The sequence below is a fragment of the Kryptolebias marmoratus genome, linkage group LG16 (assembly GCF_001649575.2).
Source record: "Kryptolebias marmoratus isolate JLee-2015 linkage group LG16, ASM164957v2, whole genome shotgun sequence".
In the NCBI taxonomy this organism is placed as follows: domain Eukaryota; kingdom Metazoa; phylum Chordata; class Actinopteri; order Cyprinodontiformes; family Rivulidae; genus Kryptolebias; species Kryptolebias marmoratus.
This window is the reverse complement of record NC_051445.1, coordinates 17,471,668-17,496,884: the sequence shown is the minus strand read 5'-3', so window position 1 is coordinate 17,496,884 and position 25,217 is coordinate 17,471,668. Positions and strand designations below refer to the sequence as shown.

Here is a 25,217-nt window from a genome sequence, read left to right as displayed (position 1 = left end):
GCTTGCATTTCTTAATTGATACTTTTTAAGCAAAACTTTACCTAATTTGGTTTTGAAATGGTCAAAAAGATTGCATTTTTCTTCAATTCTTTATGTTTAGCATATACAGCAAAAAAATAAGTATTCAAAGATATTGTTTCATTGCTTCATTTATATGTGAAAATAAAGTTGTAAAAATAAATTGTCCTTAAGAATTTACGTTTTTGAATTGTTTTGCCAACAGAGTTTTGTCAATTAAATGCCTTTAAAGTTTTAGAAAATGCAAAATTTTAAAACTGTAAAATGTATTATTACCAGTTCGCCAAAATTACACAACTATACTTTACAAAATTAATGACGCCATAAATCCTAAACGAAACCCCCAAAATTGCCATTTATATAGATTAACAAAAGGTTTCGTTAATTACTTGATCAAATATTCAACTAATTTTAAAAGGAGAGTAGTCAAAATCCTTATTAGCAACAGTCAGATTGACTTAAACATGATGGGGCTTGAATATGAACACGACAACCAAAGAAAGAAACATTTGCACTTCAATGGTGTTGATTGATTTATGGCAAAGAGGAGGGTCAGGCTGAACTGACTCGGAGCGCTGGCACACACGTGCTTCCACATGCATACACACTCGGACATAATGAGCTTTAATTAAAGGGAGCAAGTTGTAATCAGACGGCGCTTGAAGAGAATAGTCTGCTCGCACACAGCTGTGCCTTTCAAACCAACAGACATCAGATGCTGACAAGATAGATAAAAAGCCCGGTCCCTTGACATTCACTCACGGCCGCGAAGTACACATGCCGCTAACATTGTAGTCCTGCTTATATGGGCATTCTTGTTTACTGATCCGATGTAACCAGTTCAAGAAAGCATGCTGCAATGTCTTCAGGTGTTCAGTGTGAGGTATGGCATTCAATAATCACAAAGTGTCAACTAACAGCAGAATAAAATGGGTCAAATTGAGCTTCTATGAGTTAAGAATCAAGATCTTGTGCATTTATGACCAACAGAGAAACCTATGAATGTAATAAAAGCATTTAGTGAATAAATGTGCAGTTCCAGCACAGATATACAAATGAGCAGCATAATATGGTGCAAGTGGTTTGTATAAATAAAGAGGGCAAGTTGATGAACTAAAGTGCTCTCACTGTGGTTGACTGACATGCTGGAAGATCTTAAGTACCTGAAGGTTGTGTACTTGGACAAATATTAAAGTGATTCTGTATTAAAACCTGTACAGTTTGTTTGTGAATGAGACTCAATGCTTGTCTTTTTTTAAGGATTTGACGACTGTGAGCTCAGAAAAGCTGTCACAACTAGCAGGTACACTGACCAATAAGTACATGTGCTGATCTAAATCTGTTGTGTAAATACAATGAATAAGATGGAGGAAATATACTGTTTTAAAGTGTGTGTGTGTTCCTGTGTGAATGTATGCAAATGTATTTCTGTGCAAATACATAAAATGTGTCCCTTGTTATCTTGCTATCTGTTTGTGTTGCAGCAGATGCCGGGGCCCTGGATGACATATGGCAGAGTGTCAGGGCTACTAAACGGCCAGTGCAGCCTGTTTATGTAAAAACCAGGCCAGCCAGGCCAAACAACTAAGGCCTGAGCTGAATTAGAATGTCCTTTCAAAATTTTAGCCACTAAAACACACACACATAAATTTTGGCACTGAAGGGGTGTGTAAATTTATACATGGAGCAGTCACCCAAGCTACTGTAACCTTATACAAATACACATTTTATTCACATTTACATGTAAAATGATGAGCAAACAACTGGAAAAGAAGTCAGACTTCAGAGCACAAACAGACACGATACAAAGGTTTGGCAATAAATGTATAAACCAGAACAAAGAAAAATGAATGAGTAGCTGATACTGGTGAAAACATATCATTTTGCAAGATGTTTCAATCAGCATCCCTATACTGCACTCAGCAGGAACACAAGGTATTTTGTCACTTTGCACAACAGATTAGATAAAGCTATTTATTCTGGCACCCAATTTTAAAATTACACATAATTTTGTGTGTGTTTAATCTACCCTGCATGTTATATGTGTTCGGATAAATCACCAAAACACCGAATCTGAGTATGTCTTACATACAAGCTGTATACAGCAGTTTGAAATTTGACCATAAGAGTTTGAGATGTTTTCAGGCTTAAAAAGAATCCACTAAACCTCCTGCAAATTTAAAGCTTTCTTTTCAGTGAGCAGCTGTGGTGACCTTGCTTATGAGTGCAAATCTGTTTTTGCCTGTATTGACATGAATTAATGCGCACTACAAATAAACATCTCATCTGGTATACTGGCTTATGGTAGACCTGATGTGTAAACAACCCTATACATCTATGGTTGTTTGGTCAACTCCAAATACAACCCTGCTAATGGGCACACACTGTCATGCTCTATTGTCAACAACATTTCCCCATGCGAGAGTCAAAGGACATGAACGCCTGTACACTACATTAGATTATTAAACTAGCCTCGACAACTCCTCAGCACAGCTCTAAATTTGATCCATATTCGCCAGTAAAGGTTATCCGCTCATTTATGGCACATTACTTACATAAACAATCTGTGTCCTCAATAAAGTCTTGCATGAATCACGATGCAAAATGTTATCTCCTCATAAAATAAGCTATGCTATCGGATAGTTTTCAAGATGGTTAGACAAGTCACAGAATGACTTTCGGCTCTGTGTAAAGCCTGAAAGTATACCTCATAAAATGTGAACAAACAAACAATGCTTCACATGTTCTGTTAGAGCCTCAAGCAATATAGTATGCATGTTTAATTTAAGACAAACGCTAAAAAAACAACTCTAAGCTGATAATGCAGCAAAATTACAAACTACTTCCAGGGTCCAAACAAGGTTAAAGCTCAGTAGATTGGTGTTTCCTATAATTTAATAGTGGCATATAAATTTATAGTTATTCAGCTGCCTTTAGAGAAAAACTGTATGACTAATAAATGCTTTGTAAATAAGGGATGAAATCATTTTAAAGGGTTGAACCACAAAGTGAAGCTGTTTGAGAAAGAAAAACCACACCACACACATCAAATAAATTATTTTTCCTATTTTACAGTTATAAAATACACAAATATGAATGCCCTGGGTTATTTCTTGTTAACTGACTGAAAGGTTAGTGTTGACTCCAATAAACTGCATATCTCTGTTGGTCCTGAAAGTCAGATTTACTTGAACTCAAACATTAATTTTTTGTTTAGTCTGTTCCTTGAATCTTGCAAATGCATTCAAGCAATAATATGTGAGACTTTACACTTGATAAAATTGAAGGCTTAGCATTCCTTGAAAAAAAAAAAAAAGAAAAAAGAAAAAAACAAAAAAACGCCCATCGTCTTCCATCCCAGATTTGATTTTAAAAGTTAATCAACAAATGTACAGCCAGTGATTACTTAATGAGAGTTTCATTAAAAACTGACCAGTGGTTCTTGGGATATTTTTCTAAGAGGACAAACAAAGGAACACATGCGCACACAGACACAGGCATTATTGCCCACCTTTCACAGCATATTTAATATAAATACTACACAACTAGGGACAAAAGCTAAAAAACAGCTGACAAATTACCAAACAGTAAAAGAAAACATTCTTTCCAAACTAACAAAAGACACAGACTTTCATGTGTGATGTTGCAGCGCAGGAGAAATAAAACCAACTGGTTTTGTCTTAAATCATCTTCAACGTGTGTTGTCCGAATGAAAAATAGTCTCCAAATAATGTAATTACAATGTGGCCTTGCAGTTACTTGTACAGACACCGCCTCAGGGTAAAAGCAGTCAGAATGCACTAAGAACTCACCCACATGCACGTGGAAAGACGTGCCTTCCTGTCAAAGCCATAACAGAGATATTACACATACAAGCACTGACTCTCACACTCACGCACATACAGCCAAGGCAACGGGTTTGGAAAGACACTGTTTCAAGGATACACACAAATAAATGCACATACAACTCCAGATATGCACACACAAAGAGCTGTAAGGACTCTTTGACTTAATTTGTTTATGCTACAGTTCCTGGAAAGGACTGTGCTCAAAGCAGCACATTGCTTCTGCATGAGAGGAGATGACTGGAACTGGACTGTCTGTCCCCTATTTAATTATTTATTTTGGTGTCATGCTCCCCCCTTCCTGCTTTTATTTGTGGCCATTTTTAATCTAAGCTTGTCCCACAGGCCTGTATCTGACATGCTGCCGCGGTTATTTATTTATTTTGTTCGAACTTACATCTTTCTCTCTCTTTTCACAAATGAGTCACAGTGTGCACATTAACACATTCAGGCACAAACAGTCCTGAACCAAAGTCTTCAATCATCCCTCACGTAAACACTCAGAGGAGCCTATGTGCAGACTATAAGTACAGCCTGTGCCAGACTTGCTTGTAACCTTTTAAAGTGGTATTGATCAATAGTTCTCCAGGCTTTCTGAAGGTCCACTGTGCGTTTTCCTTTGAACATTGTCTGTTTTTCGTTCCGTTTTAAATTAAAGCCTTGTATGTACCTGTTTTTTCAAAAATAGATTTTTTTTGTACATTAAGCCACTTAACACATGTCTATAAAGCATTCAAGTGTAAAAAAAAAACACTTAATGCACAGGATGCTCAGTGTTGTGTCAGAATAAGACAAACTATTTAAGAAAGAAATTTTTAAATAGTATCTTTTGGCACTTTATTACCTTTCTAAAATAGACTTTTTTCCCTATTTAGTTGCATCCACAAAATGCCAAAGATGACACTTTTTGGCAGGCATAAAACAGTATTTCTGCATCATGTTGATTCAAGCGTTAACATAAAAAAGTTGCATCCAGAAGTTTCTGATCTTAAATGTTCTATGCAATGTAAAATAAACTTAGATGTTCTTTTCAGGCACTGGCACATTGAGTGCATTAAATGAATGTGAGCAGATTGTTTAAAAAATGTTTTTTCATTGAAATAAGTATACCCATACCAGTCTAAGTTTCTTGTATCTGTGCTTCCATGTCTGGACATATTGCACATAAAAGAAAACTTCTTTCATTGTTTAAATAAGTGTATTTTTAACAGGGACCTTATCTGAACATACTATTAGGCTCAAATAACACCAATTTGTTACACCTATTTCCTTTTTTTTCTCTCTACCTTTTATTCAGCAAACAAGTGACAGTGATTTGCTTAATATATGCTAAATATATTTAAAGTAAATAAAGCAATAAATTCATCTCTTCTTAACAAGACTTCAAACAAGAGGAGATTGAGGGATTCACATGCAGCAAGAAAAAAAAAAATACAGTACACACAGGTGGCCATTAAGCACTTGATCTTCCCTGGTTCCTTTTAACAGAAGCGTCACATCATCAAGTTGGCTGACAGGCCCTCAGGGTGCTGCTCCCTCCTTTCAAAGCCAGGCTTATTTTAACTAAGTAACAAAAAACACATAGGACTCAAAGACAGATGGTTGAGAGACATAACAATATTAAAAAAAATGAGGGGGAGAGGGATAAAGTCAGACTCCTTTAATTAAAAATGCTTGGACCTAAAGTATATGAAAGGAAATCTATGCAAATGATGGAAATCCATATTAAACTCCTATGACATGAAGGAGTTGAAGAGGAAAAGAATAAAGTGTGTCATTCCCTTTTGAAGCATTTGATTAATTTGTTTTACCTGATATGTGTTGAACATAAAAGGCCCCAAAGCATGATAGATAATATAAAACAATATATCATGTTATTACCACTTCTATTGATGAAACTAATCCTCCGCCATCATAACAATATTAGGTGCGCTTCTTCTCATTTCCAAAATAATGCGATTAAGTGCAGGGTATTTACAATTAGTTTCTTATTTTAATTTCAGAATAACACCAGTGAAATAATGCATAACATGTATTATAAAAGACACTATCATGACACTGCCTGAAAGCCCATAAAATCAGTAGGTGGGGCAACAAAACCGTCACCAGGAGCCAACGTTTGATCCTCACCTGCACCCATTCACCTTTTTATTGACTTTTTTTTGGCAAACATGAAATACAACCATGGCTGAAAAAAACAAAAAACAAAACCTGTCGGCTCTAGTAAAAAAAAAAAAAAAAGAAAATCCCTGATGCTTTTTACTGTTTATTAAAGCTTATGGTCCTTTTTTTTTTCACTGGCACGACATCAAACAACTTCTACTTCGTTTCAACAAGTCTGGCCCTCGTACATCTGTCTCATACATCAACACACAGAACGAAGGGCAGTATTCAGGGCCGGGAAGGTAAGAGACAGCGAGCCGAACAGGGAAACACTGAGACAAGAAGACATAAAGATATGTGAAAACATATAGGCAAGTGTAAATCGTTTTCAGTTATCAATCAATTATATTATTATATAAATGCTAGATGAACTCATCACAAGATTTCTAAAAGTGAGAAGTCAAGAAATGTATAAAGACGAGTCTGTAACTGTGTATAATAAAACCAAAAAGAGCTACACTATATTGCCTACTCGTTGAATTCAGGTGTTCCAATCACTTCCATGACCACAGGTGTATAAAATCAAGCACCTTTTCACAAACATTTGTGAAGGAATGGGTCGCTCTCAAGAGCTCAGCAAATACAAAAATGCGCTTCTGGAAAAATAGTAAAAGATTCCCAGAAACACACTCCTAAACTTTATGGAAAGCCTTCCCAAAAGAACTGAAGCTGTTATAGCTGCAAAGAGTGGGCCAACATCATATTAAACCCAAGGGATTAAGAACAGGATATCACTCAAGTTTATGTGTTTGTGAAAAGAGGCAAGCAAATACAGTGTATTTGTTTAAAACACTATGAAGAAGAAGAAAAATCTAATTTATAACACCTATATATATATAAAAGCAAATAATATTTCAGGCATAGGCCCTTGGGACTATCATTAAGACTGTTTTAAGAGAGCGGACAGTTAATTCGGTTTCAGCACATTTAATCAAAACATCCCATGACACAAAGGCTCCAAGTCAATGTTGCCACGTTGTAGTTCATTGTTTCCTTGCTGCATGTTTACTACGACGTTTGAATCATTGCATTTCTACTAATTGCAGCCATTTATTAGTTCTAAACACACCATTAACAGGCCTTTCGCACAGCAAACAACCACTAATCTAGACACAACACATGGAGAGATAACTCCACTGAAAATGGCAAAAACAAGAACAACTAGAAATAATGTCAAAGCTGTTGGTTTTGTTTTATTATTCTTCTTTTCCAGCACCGTAAATATTCTGCTTTTTTCTTCAGGAGGTGTTTGTTTTTGTTCCTCTGTCTGACTCTATCTGTTAGTGATTCCCTACTTTATTGTCCAGAGCTGTCCTGGTTGTTTAAGAGAGAAGTGAGTAATGAGGTTTGGTCAGCCACATCACTCCATTGTGTGTGTGTGTGTGTGTGTGTGTGTGTGTGTGTGTGTGTAAACAGGGACAGAGATACTTGTGAAGAAAACTGCTGGTCACCAGCAAAAAACAAATTCAGGCGAAGAGATGAAATTCTTAAAAGCTATACCGATGTTCAGTTGGTATAATTAAAGTACTTTTTATCACTGCATTCCTCTCAACTCTTTCTTTGTCAATAAAAATAAACATTTGATAAGATATCCTGAAATGTCCTTTTGATAATTTCAGCTTCAGCTGATTTCAGCTTTGTGCTTTTGTATCCGCAAAAAACTGATGATTCTTTCGATGACAGCTTTAGATTTATAGTTTGACAGTGGTGAAGCATCCACACCTCTAAAACCACCTGACAGTTAATCATTTTGTACAGCTTTATTTATTGATTTATTTCATTTTACTGCCAGGATATCTAGTAGTATACATTCTCTGTGGCGAAGCTTTAGGAAATAAACCTGAGATGGGGAAAAAGATAAAGATAAGTAAGAGATGTATAAACAGGAAACTATCTGAAACTCTTGCTGTAGTTTCTTCTAAAACAAACTACAGCTGAAGATTTTACTGATGTTATGGTCAACAGAAGCTTACCTTTTAAGTAAATAATTTCATCACACACAACATCATTTTCAAGGCTTGACCAAATTGGCTACAACTCCATCGTTTCTCAATGTCAAATAATCTCAGTCTAAACTTTGGCATGAAAAGCAGAGGGTGATATGATATTTAATTTGTTCTGTTTTGGGTCGCGTTTGCTTCGCTCTGTTGGTAAAGTTGTCAGCGTGTAGGTTTATAGCACTGAAAAATATTTAGACACTTTCAACAATGCAGTGGCCATTTCATCCATTGTCTGAATTTTTAAAGTTTGTGTAATTTAGCCCGAATCACTGCAATACTGTGTATGTGTGAATGCCTAACACTCAGCCAGTCTACAAAAGTATATCAGCCTGCTGCTCAGACGACTTATTACCTTATATCTCCACTGACCTATACACATTTACATCACACTGACTCATGCAGGCCTGTGGGCACAAAAAGCATCAAGCAAGACAAGTCCTCTGCTGTTTATAAATCATGTCACTATATGCTTTCGTTTTATTTCTTTTCTTAACTTCATGATCATAACTAAGGCTGAGATAAACGGTATATAAGCTAACACAGATAAAAACAGCAACACAAACAAAAGAAGCACGCCACATGAAGAAACAAATACCTGGATCTTATCTCATGTGCATGTCTGTGGGTGTTTTCAAATGGGTAACTTAATTCACGACCTCCACTTAAATCCTACCTTATCACAGAGTTGCACATTCAAAATCACACACACTTCATCAAGAAGGAAGACTTACTCAGCCCGTTTCTGAATAATTCATTCACTTTGGCTTTTGAAAATGAAAAAAACAACACAAGTTTCTATGTTTAGCTACTTTATCTTCTCATTTTATAGGCTCAGGAAAGCTTATCTTTTCCTGTAAATGACACGTTTAAAACCTGACTTTTCTTCATTGATTTTTTAAAAAAAAAAAACAGGGATTTTATCTTTAATTCTGGATTTATATAAGAATTTTCCATCATTCAGTATATTAAACTGAGGAACTAAGAAATCTTTAATGTGAGATAATTCAAAGTGGCAATGGGCTCTTTTTATTCTGGTTGCTATAGATTTATTTGAACTAATTGGGATTAGTATTTTTGAGGTGTTTTATTAGAAAAAAACGTTTTGCTGTTCAATCTGTCTCATAATCAACAAGACTACACATTTAAAATTTGAATCCAAAAATAATGGTAAATGGCCTGCACTTGTATAGTGCTTTATCTAGTCCAAGGATCCCCAAGAACTATACACTACATTCATTCACCCATTCATCCACTGATGGCTGTAAGCTACACTGTAGCCACAGCTGCTCTGGGGCAGACTGACAGAAGTGAGGCGGCCATGACACAGGCGCCACCAGACCCTCTGACCAGCACCGGTAGACAAGGCAGGTGAAGTGTCTTACCCAAGGACACAACGGCTGAGACTGATGGAGCGGGGGCTTGAACTGGCAACCCTCCAGTTACAGGACAAACCCTTACATCCTAAGCCGCCACCGCCCAGGTAATATTTACCTCAAGTGAAAAAATTGTGATTATTTTTATTTTAAGTAACAGTGGCATACACTGGTAAATATTTAGAACCTTTTGTCAAAAAAGGAGCACTGATTGAAGCGTATTCACTTACAGAAACTGTCCTGAAGATTCTTTTCTCTGAAAACCTTGTACACAGAACTGGATAATTTCATTTGAATTATAATTCAGGATTTAAATTTCTGTTTAAAATAGAAGATTAGAATGATATTGGTAAATGACACTTATTCTTGTTTTGTATACAAAACAGTAATACTCACAGAAGCAGTAAATTACCCACCTATGAGCCAGAATTACTTTCAATTTAAGTATAAAAATGCTTTCAGATTCTTTATTTTACAGATTGTTAGGAACAGGTTAAATCACATTCTCACATTCTTTACAGCCTAACATACACAACACACACAATAACATTTACAATACAAATGCAAAGTACAGGAAATAAATACTTTAAAAAACAAACTTTTTCAGCCTTCTTCAGATTTGGCTCCACTACTTGTACATACACACAAACAGCCTTAGCAGTGGGCCAGCACGAACTAATGGAAACTAAGAGAATTTATCATAATTTTTATTATATTCACTCAACACATACACACAAATTTTCTTTGAGAGCAGCTGCATGATAGAGAGAAAAGAAAGAAATACACACACATCAACAACAAAACACTCGCCTTTTCAAAAGATACTGTCTGAACAGGAGGCCTGTTGAATAAATAAGAAAGCATTCATTCTCCTTTTGAGAAAACCATTTAGTAACACAAGGCCCAGCCCCCCCCCTCCCTCATTCTGTTCACGGCCACTTTCACTTTCCCTCCCTGCAAACACTCCCACCACCCCTCGACTCAGATGTTAGGCACAAACTATACCAGAGGCGCTGAAAACCCAGTTTCTGCTGGACAACAGCTATGGGTGGATGTGTGAACATACATAGAGGCAACTCTGAAGAAGGCATAAAAAGTGTGGTTTTACTTCTTTTTCACAGAAATATTCTTTGGATCGTTTTAGATTTTTTAAAAGAAAGGAAGATAAATTCAGTGCTTTTCCTCATGTGAGCTCATAGAGCCTCGCTTGAACCATCATAAACTCTCTGACGTTTAAGTTACTTGTCAAAAAGTTTTGAAATACAATGTTATTATCTTAAAAGGTTCAGTTATCCTTATTGTCCCAAAGGGTTAATCTGATTCACAACAAGTAATACACAGACATTAAAAAACAAACAGAACACTTGTACTGACACTTAAATAATGTCATTTACAATACTAATAGCAACTGGAATAAAGAAAAAAAACATATCTTGAGCCAGTTAGTTGCATGTTGGCAGATTGAAGCCTATCTACATCCTGACTGACGCAAACAAACGGTTGTATTCTTTCTATGTTAATGCAAAACCAAAGGAGACAATGATGCAAGCTGATGGATAAACGTGAGTAGAGCCATTAACTTCAGCCTGTGAAGTGCCGGCACGTTTCCAGCTTTGTAAAACGCATGCCAGGTTCCCACTTTAGGCATCAGATTTACACTGTGAATGTCCCTAGGGGTAAAAACAGCACAGCTAAAATGAGGATTTGCTTTTAATCGCACCAATTAGGAACTCTGAAATAACTGAAAGGCCAGTGTCTGTTGGACACAATTGGAATTTGTAATTGAACAATTTTATGTGTTTGTACTTTTGTTAGATTATATTAGTCTATGCCAGAAGACCCTCTTGTGCATCCTTAACATTTAAAATATTTATGCAGACTGTGGTCTCCCAAAGAGTTCAGTTAAAAGAACACAACTGCTGAGCATAATTAAAATGCGGATGAAAAAATAATTTAGGCACACAGTTTCAATTAGTTCCATAGTTGTTCTCTTAGATCAAGTAAACATAATATTATCCTGTGCACAGGCTATTATGCAGCCATCTTAAAGCAACACTTATGCAACTTATTCTTTTTAAAGTCAACTTTGTCCAGAGTCGAGGATCCACAAACAGCTCAGCAAGCTGTGCATCTGCTTCACGGTAAATAATGTTAAAAACAATGTATAATATTACACCACAACTCATGTGTAAGGCAAATTAAATGGCTGCACTAATGTTCCTAAACAAAAGAAGCTGCTTTTAAAAATTGCAGATACCGTCTATAATTTGTGGGATGTAATATCTATTATGATGCACTTTTAAGGATTACATGGGGAAAACCCATATAGATCATGTAACACTATATGACAGGTAAAGACTGGGGCAAAGTAATATGGAATTTCAGCTGTCAGAATAAAATAGGTGAAGCTGAAATCAAATATTTTTGCATGATAGCAGATAAAGAGCCTAAAAGCAGAGCGAAATCAACCTGAAAGACATGTAGACTGTTTTAAAAAAGTGTCTAAAAAACAGGAAGACAAAATCTTTCATGGAAAAGACACCAACAAGAGACCAAATGGATTGACAAGTAAAGCATGGCCAACCCCCCCCCCACAAAACACAATAATATTTCTGGCTTTTCTCCCTCCTACACCCTCTCTTACAGATGACCTGAATAGCAGTTAATTAACAAGGAAGGAACAGAACCACCACGATGTCAAGTTTGAAAAAGATTAAGATTAGGTCCTCGTGACAATAGAGAACAAAATCTCATTCTAAAAAAATGAAGTAAATTCAATAAAAAATGCCAGAAGGAGAATAAAAGGATGCTAATTGTGCAGTTCTACAGTATGCAGAAAATCGGGAAAACAATATCTGTTGTGTAGGGAGAGACATATCAGACTAATTATAATGTCTCTCTTCTTCAAATGATAATTGTGTCAATGACTGAGAGGCAAACTAAGATTTAAACTAACCAAATATGAATGCTCAGAGAGTTTAATTGTGCTTTATTTTCTGCATTGCTTTATTTCCTTTGGTAATCCTTCATTACCATTTTTTTTTACAAATCTACTCCCCTTTTCTATTACAGTATTCCTTTTTTCTGTCCTGCTCACTGATAGTGTGTGTGTGTGTGTGTGTGTGTGTGTGTGTGTGCTGTGTGGCTGGGCAGGTGCAGCGGGCCATGTTGACAGCTTGTCCCTCCTCTCTTGCCACAGGGAGAACTGTCACCCCTGTCATTCAGGCCTATGAACACAGCGATGAGAATGTATGAGTGCGTGTGCTCTCAGGAGACTTGTGTGCTGAGAGGGGAGAGGGTTAGCTCTCCCGCAGACAGCTGAGTGCGAAGACACTCGCGCACAATGCTGAGAATATTTTAGGCATGATGGGTGCTTCACAACCTCGGCCCGGGAGGACAGAGCCTTCGGGGATCACAACTTTACAACAGATGACACAGTGATGCTGTAAAGGGACAGAAGTGTGTGTGTTTGTGGAGTGTGTTTTTGTTCCTTGTCTGGCTACACACATGTACCGGGCTATAAAACAATATATTTGAGGCAGACAAGCAAATAGAAAGCATCCTAGTATTACTGTGTAGTTTCACTGGACATAATTAAAGTGGACGACAAAGGCATCGAACAAACTTTGAATTGGGATCTGTTCCCACTTTGTCACAATGTAAGGTTAAAAACTTCCTAATTCTTTAAGGTGTTTAGTACCCACTGGGCATTTTTAAGTTGAATACACATCTAAAGGACAATATGATGACCACAGACATCTTGACTGTCGAAGAAGGCAAGGCTCAGTCCCCACCCCCGTACCTGGGCCTACAGAGGATGTTCTCACAAACGCACTGTCTGGTTTGGTAACACATCGTGGGCAAAGAGGAAGGCTCTTCGAAAAGTCCTCAAAACAACAGAGAGGATCACTGGAGTTGACCACCCGTGGACACCCTCTCTACACAACACTGGAGTAAGAAAAGCCCAGAAGATCCTCAGAGACACTCAGCACTCAGCTTCTCTGCTCAGGCATAAACACTCAAAACACAACTTAGGACACATCGGACTGGGTGGTACCATCACACACAAAGCACGCCTTTTTAACGGTTTCTGTCCATCAACAACCAAATGCAGACAAAACCATGTCCAATCACCTTTAATGTGCAATACTTCCACATGAAAAGCAGCTTGTTTTACAGTTGTTTCTTTCAGAGTGTTTACCTTACATGTGCAATATTCATATTCTACAGAATGTTACTGTTGTTTTTTTTCTTTTATATTGTATTGCACGTTAAGCAGCTCTAATTCATATTTGTTCTTTGTTACACTTTTGATCCTCCTTCCTTTTTTCCTGAATGTAAAAGCTTTGCACTACAAATTCCTATGCACTCGTATTGTCTTACGGGTGCGTACAAATGGCAAGTACATCTCCAGATTTGAATAAATGTACCGGTAATCTAAAACGGTCAACCACACAGGTAAAACCATTATTTAGGACCACGTACAGTTTGCCTGTGTGTTGATTTAACACAGAAAACGTAATTAATGCCAGACAACTGCCAAATTGATAAATTCAGCTCAAATCTTGATGTCTCGGGTGAGTTGTATTGTTAGCCTGTATAGCTCGATGTTACCTTAAATCAGGGGTCGGGAACCTTTTTGACTCAGAGAGCCATGAAAGCAAATTATTTGGAAATTTATTTCAGTGAGAGCCATATATATTTTAAGACCGAATTCAACTAAATGTGAGAATAATAAGCCTCTGAATTTATTCTTTTAAATAATGTTGTTATAATACTCACCATTAATGCGACTTCTGGTGCTGCATGGATTTGCTGATGGCTTTGTAGTCTGGTTGGTACTTGGTGAGGTTAAGCTTCATGCAGGCATTGAGGCTTTCATCCGTTAAACGTGATCGTAGGTTGGACTTGATGTTTTTAAGATGTGAAAATGACTGCTCACATGAATACGTGGATCCAAACATGGTCAATACAGCAATACTCACACGCTTCAGTGTGTCGTATGTGACAGGAAGCGCGTTCCAAGTTTGGATAATCAGCTGGTCTTCGGGTTGAAGTTTTTTCATTTCTGTCCACATGTGCTTGCTCGCCAACTCCGCTTTCTGTCGTGCGATTCTTTCCAAATCTTCATTCAGTGACTTGAACTTATTCACCCACATGTCTGAGGCCTTCAGGTCAGCCACTTCTGCTTCAAAATCTCTGACGGAGACGGCAGGAATGTAACTCAGGTCGTCTGCGTTCAGTGAACACTCGTTTGGATGGGTGATGAACTTAAAAAGACGAGTGTGCTCACGAAATTCTCCAAAGCGTGCTTTGAACGACTGTAGGAGACTGGATGTGAAGCCAGCTAGCTGTTTGAGATCAAAGTTTTTAGTGGGCTCACTTGCTGTGCATGCATCTTTAAATTGTCTCACTTTTTCAAAATGTAGTAAACGACCTGTTTCAAGATCCATGATAAAGAGCTCCAGCTTGTTTTCAAAAGCAAACACGGCGTGTTGAAGGGATAACACTGTATTTCCAATGCCTTGCATTTTCACGTTGAGCTGGTTCAGATGTTCAGTCATATCCACGAGATAGTAAAACTTGAGGAGCCACTCAGTTTCGGCTAGCTCAGGATGCTCAATGCCTTTCATTTCAAGGAAAGTCCGGATTTCGTTCAGGCAAGCCGCAAAACGGCTGAGCACCTTCCCTCTTGACAACCAACGCACATTGCTGTGCAGAAGCAGACCATGATAGTTATTTCCAACTTCATCCAGCAGTGTTTTAAACTGGCGATCATTTAAGGCTCGGGCAACAATAAAGTTGATCACACGAACGACCAGCGACATCACTTCGCCAAGCTGCCCGTCACACATCTGAGCACAAAGTGCCTCCTGGTGTAGAATGCAATGGAAACTTAGGATGGGTCTACTTTCATGTTCACGGAGAAGCGCCACAAATCCTTTGTTTTTTCCCACCATACACGGAGCACCATCAGTACACACTGAGAGAAGTTTATCCATTGGTAGATTTTTTTCACGAGCAAACTCCATGAAAGACTTGAATAAATCTTCACCTCTTGTGGACCCTTTTATTGGCAGAACAGCAAGACTTTCTTCGCGCAGTGTGTCACCAGCAGCATATCTTGCAATCACACTGAACTGCGACAAATGACTTACGTCTGTTGACTCATCCAAAGCCAGGGAAAAGAACGGCGCTGCATTTATGTCCTTCACTTGCGTTTCCTCCACTTGGGTTGCCATCATGACGGTACGATCATGAACAGTTCTTGCCGACAGAGGCATGTCTTGTATCCGTTTGATTATCTTGTCTTTGTTCGGAAGATCATCAAAAAGTTCATTGGCTACATCCAGCATGAACGTTTTAGCATACTCGCCATCTGTGAATGGTTTTCCGTTCCTCACTATTGCTAAAGATCCAGCAAAACTAGCGGAATTATAGTCACCTTGCCGGGTCCATACGCGGAGATGCTGCTGGGTAGCTTGCACCCTGCTCAGTAGCTCTTGGCACGCTTTCTTTCGGCTGTCTCCCGCAGGGTATTTTGATGCAAAGGTAGCATGTCGTGTGTCAAAGTGCCGCTTCACATTCGACCGTTTCATCGATGCAATTTTGTCATTGCAAATTAGGCACACCGCAGAACCTGCTCTCTCCACAAAGGCGAATTCTTCAGTCCATTCGTCCTGAAATGTACGATACTCATCATCTTTTTTTCTTTTCGCCATCTTCGTCGAAGGGTTAGCTTTGAGCTAATGACCGCTCAGACTGATTCAAAAGGGGGCGTTTACCTGTTTACCCAACAACGGCCAACGTGGGCTATTATCAGCCAATTAAAATAATGGACAATTGCTCCTGCAGCCAACTGCAGCCCTGAACAGGACATGAGCAGTGGAAAATCGATGGATGGATTAAAACAAGTGATAAAATTTTATGCTTTATCTGAAAAGCCGAAATCTGCGAGCCAGATGCAATCATCAAAAGAGCCACACCTGGCTCGCGAGCCATAGGTTCCCGACCCCTGCCTTAAATGAAACTATACCGTGTGTCATGTTTTTTATCTGCCACTACAAAACACATATAAAAACAGCTTAACCATAATTGTCTTCTTTTTCAGCTCCCAACTGAGCAAAAGTATTAGGTATTTTGGCATGCTGTTACAACTACAATACATAGGATTGAAACACGACTTAAAAAGGATTTTTGACTGAAATTCAACTTAGGAGTTTTTGAAATGACTTACAGACTTAAGTTGTTTGTCTTATATATTTTCCGTTGTTTCTGTGGTTTCTAAATTAAGTAGGAAAGCTTTAACTGGTAAGGCTTTAAATAGTGTCTAAAATTTAGGTTGAGATGTTGAGGAATAACAGGGCTACAACTAGACTTAGTGTTTAAATCACAACTAGTGCTCAGTGGGGAGTACGCAGGGTTTGAAAACTTTAATGCCACATAAGCCATCCTTGTTTTAAGTAATAATAAGGCACTAGAACTCATGTAGGACAGGGGCTGCAATAAAACAAGCAGGAAGGTGTATCTAAAACAAAACACTCCGCTCCAACACGACTCAGAGGGTTACACAGTCAAAGAGCCGGCGTGCACGTGTGTGTTTGTGTGTGTCCACTGGGGGCGTTGGCCCTAAACAAAGTGCTCTGCCAGCTTTCTGCCCACTGGTCTTTTCAATGCTGATGGATGGGCCTTGTTCAGCACCATCTGGCTAAAGGATACCTCACATTAATCATCACAAATGCACACACACACGTACACACTCCTACCTTTTAACCATACAAACAATAGATGAGCGCAACTGTAATTCATATGAGCACAAAAGAGAACATCTAACACAATCATGAGCGCATAGTTCAGAATACAGAAGCAAAGTGAAAACAAGGAATAAAGACAACAAAATGAAAAGAAAGGAGACATATTGCACTTTTATTGTCTGTTATATTTGTGTTATAGTTTTCCATTTCCTTTATATGTAACTCATAGTTAGTCATGGGACATTAAGACAGAAGCTTGGTACACAGAAACAATTAGTTTGTTTAAAAACACTGATTAATTTGGTTTGAAGCCTGAAGCTCCACAAAACTTCACCGCAACCTCCTCGAATCACTCTTTAACAAATCTTTTCATAACTAAAGAAAGGTGCATTTTAAATTTAGTTTAAAACCTCAAATCCTCTCTCTTTAGGTCACGTGTACACACTCTGTCTCTTTATCTTCCCATCTACCCACACACAAACAGAAGTGTTCATAAACACAGAACAGTCCTATATAAACCATAAGCTAAGCAAGACACCTCGAAGAAATTTCATGTAAACTGGGGGATAATATCAGACTTCATTTCTTTCTATCTTAGGGCTTTATGAGCTTAATACAAACTGATCTGCTTCAACATTTCCACAGTGTGTGGATGTGAGCAAGGACAAGCAAAACTGTGGTTGATCTGCGAGGAGACATGCTTCACTCTAATCATTAAGTCAAAGCTTATGGCTAACTGGGTTTATATTGTAGGGAGATTTATTGGCACATACTCACAATATGGGGAAAAATAGGACCAGAATGTAATATTGTTGGAGGTTTAGCAGTGATAAAGATTTACAAAAAACATACATAATATATTAAACATATTTATGTATGAAACATGTAATTAACTGAATTACTTCAGACTTACTTTAAACACTGATATAGTTATTTATAGATGTTTATTCAAATGTTAGCTGACTTTAAATTGTAATTATGACTTAGAATGCAGGTGTATGTTGCTTTTAAATGTGACATGACATTTCAGTTGTTTTATGGTTATTTTATCATTTAAAATAGGTCCACAAATAAACGTGACAATTGTCACTTCAAATGCAAGACAAATTCATTGAGTATATCTTGAAAAGAAAAGAGTTTGAGAAGTTCTGGAGCTGTGACTTCAGTCAAGTTTTATTTTATGTTTAAAATTGGCATGGTTGAGCAACTCGTCCACAAGCTCAGAATAAATAAAAAGCCTTTAAAGAAATAATTAACAGATTTTTTTAATCAGTCAAAGCCCCAAAAATGAAGCTAGCATTTCTTGACTGTATGCCACCTTGCATGCCAAACGTCGTGGATGTTGAAGACGACTCTCAGCTATGACCAGACCAAGTTTTAGCTCAATATCTATAAAACTGACTGACATCTTGAATCAGGTTGACTCCAAAAGTTAATCCGTTGTGGATGTACACCATATGACTGAGAGTTTCATGGAACTGTTTCCTCTGTCCCTTCATGTTACAGCCACCATTGTTTCATCTTTTTACAACTTACTGCTGCTTTAAATCATCTTGTATGTGGTTCTCGTCTGCTTGTTTGTTGCATTTCTTTTATGTTTTTTTTTTCTTTCATCCGCTGTAAAGCATTTTGTGTTACACATCCCTATATGAATAATAAATAAAGCTTGATTTGATTTGAAAATCTATCCAGTGGTTCAAGAGATATTTTGCTACCAGACACACACACAGACAGGCAACTATGTACATGATGAAGAAGCGTTTTAGAAAGAAGGCGTTTTGCCGAATAATTCACAGCTGAATTTAACAGAAATATTCTGATGTAAAAAACCAGATCTCCAGCCTAAAGACAGAAAAGGTTTTTGTACAGAAAAAAAACACGTAATTCAATTCCTATTTCACGTATCAGAGTGTGTCATAGATATAAAGAACTTGGCATGTTGACGTATTCCTAAACACGTGCAGAAGCTCAAATCAAATATGAACTTATGAATCAGCTTGTTCACAAATGATACAAGTAAACAGAAAAGAAACCCAGAATTTGGTGTTTTAAACACAGCAAGTCAAACAGGACGCACCGCCACACCGCTCATTTCTCAACATCTCCGATTAGAGAGCATGCTCACAAATACCAAGTATTTGATTTAGACACAAATGTGATAATGAATTACAGATATTCCCCACTAACTGTGTTCAGTTCGCCTCCTGTGTTCGTGTCAGCAACATTGGTGTGGACGCGTGTGCGAATGTCTGTTCAACATACGCTGCTCTAGAGTGTTTCTTTACATTTCTTAACATCTGTGTGTGTTTGTGTGTCTTTACTTTGTGTGGGAGGTGACAATAGAAGCCCGCAAAAGTAGAAACGTGATTTCTCTTAAATTCGTCTAATTAGTGTGTGCCAAATAAACGCACAGCGGGTTCCAAATTAAGAAAAAAGTCAAACAAAATGATAACAAAAAAGTACTGCATAAACTAAAACTTTACCAAAGGACATCTTTGCACTGTGGCAGGGTAGGAGACAAACACAAACATGACTGCAAAAACATCCATTTTGTATTTGCAGGCTACATGTTTTCTACATGACATCAAACTTTTTATCCTCTTTATATTTTTGTAGAAGCAGTTTTTAACTAGAGCTCATACATTTGATGAAAATATCTGACTGACCCTTGATCTTCTTAAAACAAGAGCAAAAATAACGATAAGATACGAATATAGTAACTGGTGTTGTCATGAGTTGTTTTTTTTTTAAATACAGCTCAGAAACAGCCTTCCATGCCTAAGAAATGTAGTGTATTTGGTCGTATTTCAGTTAACCTGATAACGCAGAAACCCCCACAAAATATTTCTGCAGGAGTAAACACTCACTGATCAAGATCTATCTCTGACTTCAGGAATCAATCTCTCCTCGTGTAATCAGAGACAAACACTTGTGCCGTCCTCATCCACTACAACGTTGATGGCCAATCTTGAGAAGACAACAAACTCACCACAGCTATAAATAAAATATAATGACAGCGACCTACAGCAACTCAGTCTGGCACTGAATGAAGGCCTCTCTCTGGTTTATGGGAAAATGATGCTAAGTACTCAGGACTTCACTGAATCAGAGAGGGAATAAAAGAGTTTCTCATTTGCGTCACAATGTTTGGAAAAACTGAGATACATGGAAGCTCAAACACGAAAAGATCTTACCTTGTGGTCGTAAGGGTTGTAGGAGTGGAAGACCTTTGAGAGTTCTTTAGTCCTTTGCTTCTTCTGCAAACAGAAATAAAAAAGGCATAAAATAAATGCCCCATTTAAAGGCTGCTTATATGATTACCAAAGTCATCAGTAAGTTTAAAAAAACAAAGCAAAAAGCTAGAGGATTAAATAGTTATGAAGATTATTAGTTCATATTTTTAGATTTAAATGTATATTTATAATTACACGTGTAAAAAGACGAGTCTGACGTGTTCAAACTGTTCAGCTTTTCTGAGAAATCCTGAACACAAGTAACACAGACAACGTTGTCCTCTTTCCTTTGTCATTAAGCTTATTACTTATAACTCATTGTTTATGATCTAACATCTGGCTTTTTGGCATTTCCTCATCCTCCTTTGCTCTTGCCTTGTAAAGAAAAAGGAAACAACATGTGGTATTCATATGGAAACACAGAACACAGCTTCATATATTAACTTATTTGGTTGACTTTAAAAGGAGGGGGAAAAAACATTACCATGTGCTTACAGCTGTGCTTACAGGTTTTTATTAAATCTATGGATTGAAAAGTGGGGGAAACATTTTATTTGTTCTGCAGCTGTGGCAGAAAGAAAAAAAAGCTCATAAGTTCACTGAAAGTTTGGCTAAACTCATGTCTGCAACTTGCAATGTGTTGCACAAGAGCAAGACATGCTTGTTTGATGTGTGGCATTTGTTACCACATTAGACTCTAATTAGTGTGCTGATTAGATCCCATCTGGCTAAAGGGGAAAGATATATGAATATAATTCTGCAGTTCAAGGGAGTACATGTTCATTGCCACCCTCCCACATCTTTTACAGAGTTTGCAATCAGTGTCCTTAGACCTGGTTTTTAGACTGAAAAGATGGCTCATCTTTCTGCTTTCAAACACAGACATCAGTTTAAACTGATACTGTGAGGCTTAAATCCAGAGGAGCAAAATATTTGAATAAAACGCACATTATCTGTAATGAAATGGCAAAGATGTAGTTTTTTTAAAGGAAAATGCCAAGACATGTCAAGAAATCAAGTTTTTGAGGTAGAGCTGTTTCAAAGTGGCGTTATACTTTTTGCTTACTTTTGACTCGTACTTTCATCCTGTCCCTTTATTGAGGCCCATCCTTCACTGAACTTCTCACCGCCTGTTGCTCTAATCTCTCATCTTCCCATCTGCGTGTCTCTTCACTTATTTTGCTTCCCTGTGGTACATTTCAAACCAATCTACAAGTCACTCTCTATTCACAGGAGGCTCTTCTGATCCACACAATCCTGTAATCATTGGCCTTGTCTTTCTACACTCGTCTCATTCTTGTTTTCAAATGATTCCTTCTTTCTTCCTCTGCCAGAGAGCTCTCCAGAATCCTCACATCATCTTTTCTCTCATTTTCTTCTTTTTTTTTTTTGACTTTTCCTCATGTTCTTTTGTTGTTGTTTTTTTCTTTTAATGTAGCCTCCAAAGCAAAAAGACCGTATCAGTTCTCTGGTAAAATAACAGTTAAAGCAAAAGAGAAGAGCTANTAATCATTCATTCTCCACTATCAGCCATCCTTCCCTTCACAAATGTGTCCCACTACAATTTCTTCTACTCTGATTTTTTCCTTTTTTTTTTTTTTTTACCAAGAGCACCTTCAATGAGAACAATGCTGCCATCATTACTCTTCAACACTCTTCTCCTCTCTCCAGCCACCTCTTCATCACTTTCACCAACGCTGTGTATCCTGAGGTGCCCAACTTATTGTGGACAGTAAGACAGATGTTACTGTAAGCAGGACTTTCTCAACCACCAGTGAATACGCAGTAGAATTTATTTAAACGGCAAAAACATCTAAACACAAACACACAGATATGTGCACGCAGTGATTCACATTAGCAAACAAACTGTTTTTTCTGTTATACATCCTGCAGCCCAAATTTTTGTTTAAGATTTTTCTTTTCAAGTGAGACGAAAGCTCTGTTACACACAACTATTTACGTTTTGTACTTTGAATGCTAATAATTCAGACTTTTTAATACTATTGTAGGTAAAGCACATAAGAAAGAAACTTCCTGACTATTTTATGATGTTTATTTACAAATCAGCAATGGATTTTAGGGTTTGTCTGTGTGAGAGCAGAGTCAGTAAAGTGAAGAAGTTAATCCTGCGTTGCCAACCCACAGATAGAAAAGCTAGTCTCGTCGCAAATCTTTGAACGTGTCACTATAATGATGATGAACAATGGCTGTTATCTTGACGTCCATCTGTTGTTGTCGCCGGAGACGGATGTTGCATCTAAAGGGAACTGACATTACACGTTTGTAATGTGTTCATACACAGATCTCAATATGACACCAGTGTAGAGAGAGAGGGGCACTGTGTGAAAAGTGCTCGTACGCTCTGCATAAAACCAATTAATTTAACACAGAGATACCTGCACAATGCTGAAAAGGGAGTACCCTGGCTGCATTAAGACAGGAAATTTAAGATAACTAATAACAAGAGGTAAAAAGATAATATTTTAATATAGAAATTATTACATTCTGAAGCTGGTAGCATTCCTGTACCACACACAAACTCTTCAAATTGTATTTAGACGTCATATATGGTGTTTACATGGATTTGTTGAGATGTCAGGGTTTCAGATACACTAAGTGTTCTGTTAAAACAACATAATTTGATGGTTACTACAAAAAATACTAACATAAACATTGCGAGCTCAAAAGATTGTTCTACATGAAGACAAAAATCAAAACAAAAACTGTAGAAATTGAACCTCCACTTTTTGTTTCTGTTTATGTACAGCACAAGCTAGCATTGGCATCATCGCACAGGAAGTTAGAGAAGTAGCAGTGTAAATCTCCCATGAGCCATTGCTTCAAAAGTAGGGCAATCACTTGTCAGATTGTCTTTGGATTTTTTGCTATACTGAACAAAAATATGAACACAATACTTTTGTTTTTGCTCCCATTTTTCACGAGCTGAACTCAAAGATCAAAGACCTTTTCTATGTACACAATAGGCTCTAGTCTCTCAAATATTGTTCACAAATTTATGTAAATCTGTGTTTGTGAGCACTTCTCTTTTGCTGAGATAATCCATCCACCTCACAGGTGTGTCATTTCAAGATGCTGATAAGACAGCACGATTATCGCACAGGTGAGCCTTAGGATGGCCACAATAAAAGACCACTTTAAAATATTTGGACTAACACTTACACATAAACTTATATACACACATAAGTATTGTTTGAAAGTATTTACAGACTGAAATGCAAAAATCTTTCATATTTTTTGATCACTTTGGTACAAATTATATCCCATATATACATAACAAACCCTGTTTCAGTCTGTCCCTCCAGCTATATATGTTTTATAAACAGCATATTAATGTAATACAGAGGTAAAAATCACTTTGACTTTACAAACAAAACTTTGGATCCTTAAAATACAATATGATATTTTTCTACTATTAGATGCTCATTAATCAAGTGAAAGCTCCAGAGGCCCTAGATGGCAACTTAACCATTAACTCACCCTTAAGACTCCACAGACTTCCTTTAACAGAGGGTTATTATCCCTCCTGATGATGTGGGAGAGTTCTGACTCAGATCCAGACACAGAAGGAAACAAGCAAGCGTGCACGTGTTCAGGCATAGATAAATGATAGTGAAGCTGGAAGATGGAGCTACTAGTGGCAGAGCAGCTGTTTACTTTGACAGCTGGTGCACTGGTGCCTCATGGGTAACGGAGTTCTTAACCAATTACGACCTGGGGAAATTAAAAACACTGTCCCAGCAGAGTAGCTAATAAACTATCACTTTTTTTTCCGCTTTTCTTTTTTTCCAGTTAACTCATACAGCTGCTCCTTTTCAACACATCTTTACCAAGAGATGTCTAAACACACACATACACACACAACATCCATTCACTAAGTCCATTTATCAAGGCTAAGTTCCAGTCACTTGGGGATGATTATGGAGATCCAAGCTAATAGCACTCACATCCCTTTATTCTCAACATGCCCTCTTTTCTTCTCCCATCCCTGTGGTCTCCTATTTTCTCCATCTGTGTCTATTCTCCCATACATCCAGCCTTTTCTCATACATCATTTATTACAGTAGGTAATAGGTTAGAAAACTACCAAACACATGGACCTCAGCAGGTGGATTGTTCTTTTTCTGCTTTGCTGATTTGCTAAATGCCTGCGTTTTTCTGATGGTGATGGCTGGAAATCAAATTCTTGAAATTATCTTTCTTATAACAAAAAAGTAAATGCCAGCAATAAACTAGTACATACAATCAGACTTCTAGGGGGTTAAGTGTAAGAAAAAAAAATCAAATATTGCTTTTGCATGATGAGTTTTGCATTCTAAATTGTTTTGTACATTTTCCAAATGCCAAATTCAAAGTTTTAACAGAATACTGTTTGGTCACCTTTTTATAGTTGCAGAAGAAATGTTAAGAATGAAATTTCAGATGTCCCGCAGGCATCGCGCTACAAAATACAACTTTGGTGGCTCAGTAAATCTCACTGTCTTTACCTCATTTCATTTCATTGATATTAAATGGTCGTGTCTGAGTCCCATAGCTGAAGGGAGCTTTGGAGTCTGAGCACAGATTCAACCACAGCTAAGTGGGAACCGCACAACCTGTGCTGCCACAAAAGGTTATGGTCCACTCCTAAAAACTTAGACGAGGAGTTTTCTTTTTATTTGCCACTTTCTGACTCTCCTAATTCCCCTCATTCATCTTAGCTGCCACCTTCCTTTCTACCCTTCCTCTTTTTTACCTCCTCTGTCTATCTCGGGCATCTCCGCCTGTTCTACCTAGTTCTTCATCCATCCCTCCTGTGGTTATTCAGCACAGT

General features: G+C 37.6%; 1 protein-coding gene across 1 annotated transcript in view; it reads right to left on the bottom strand.

Annotated features, from left to right (window-relative positions):
* Positions 1–25,217, bottom strand: part of cdkal1 (CDK5 regulatory subunit associated protein 1-like 1) — a 210,724-nt gene that overhangs the window by 32,546 nt on the left and 152,961 nt on the right. Inside the window, exon 12 of the mRNA XM_017409794.3 lies at positions 20,348–20,410. Within this exon, the coding sequence (XP_017265283.1) occupies positions 20,348–20,410 (63 nt within the window). The remainder of the gene's footprint in view (positions 1–20,347; positions 20,411–25,217) is intronic.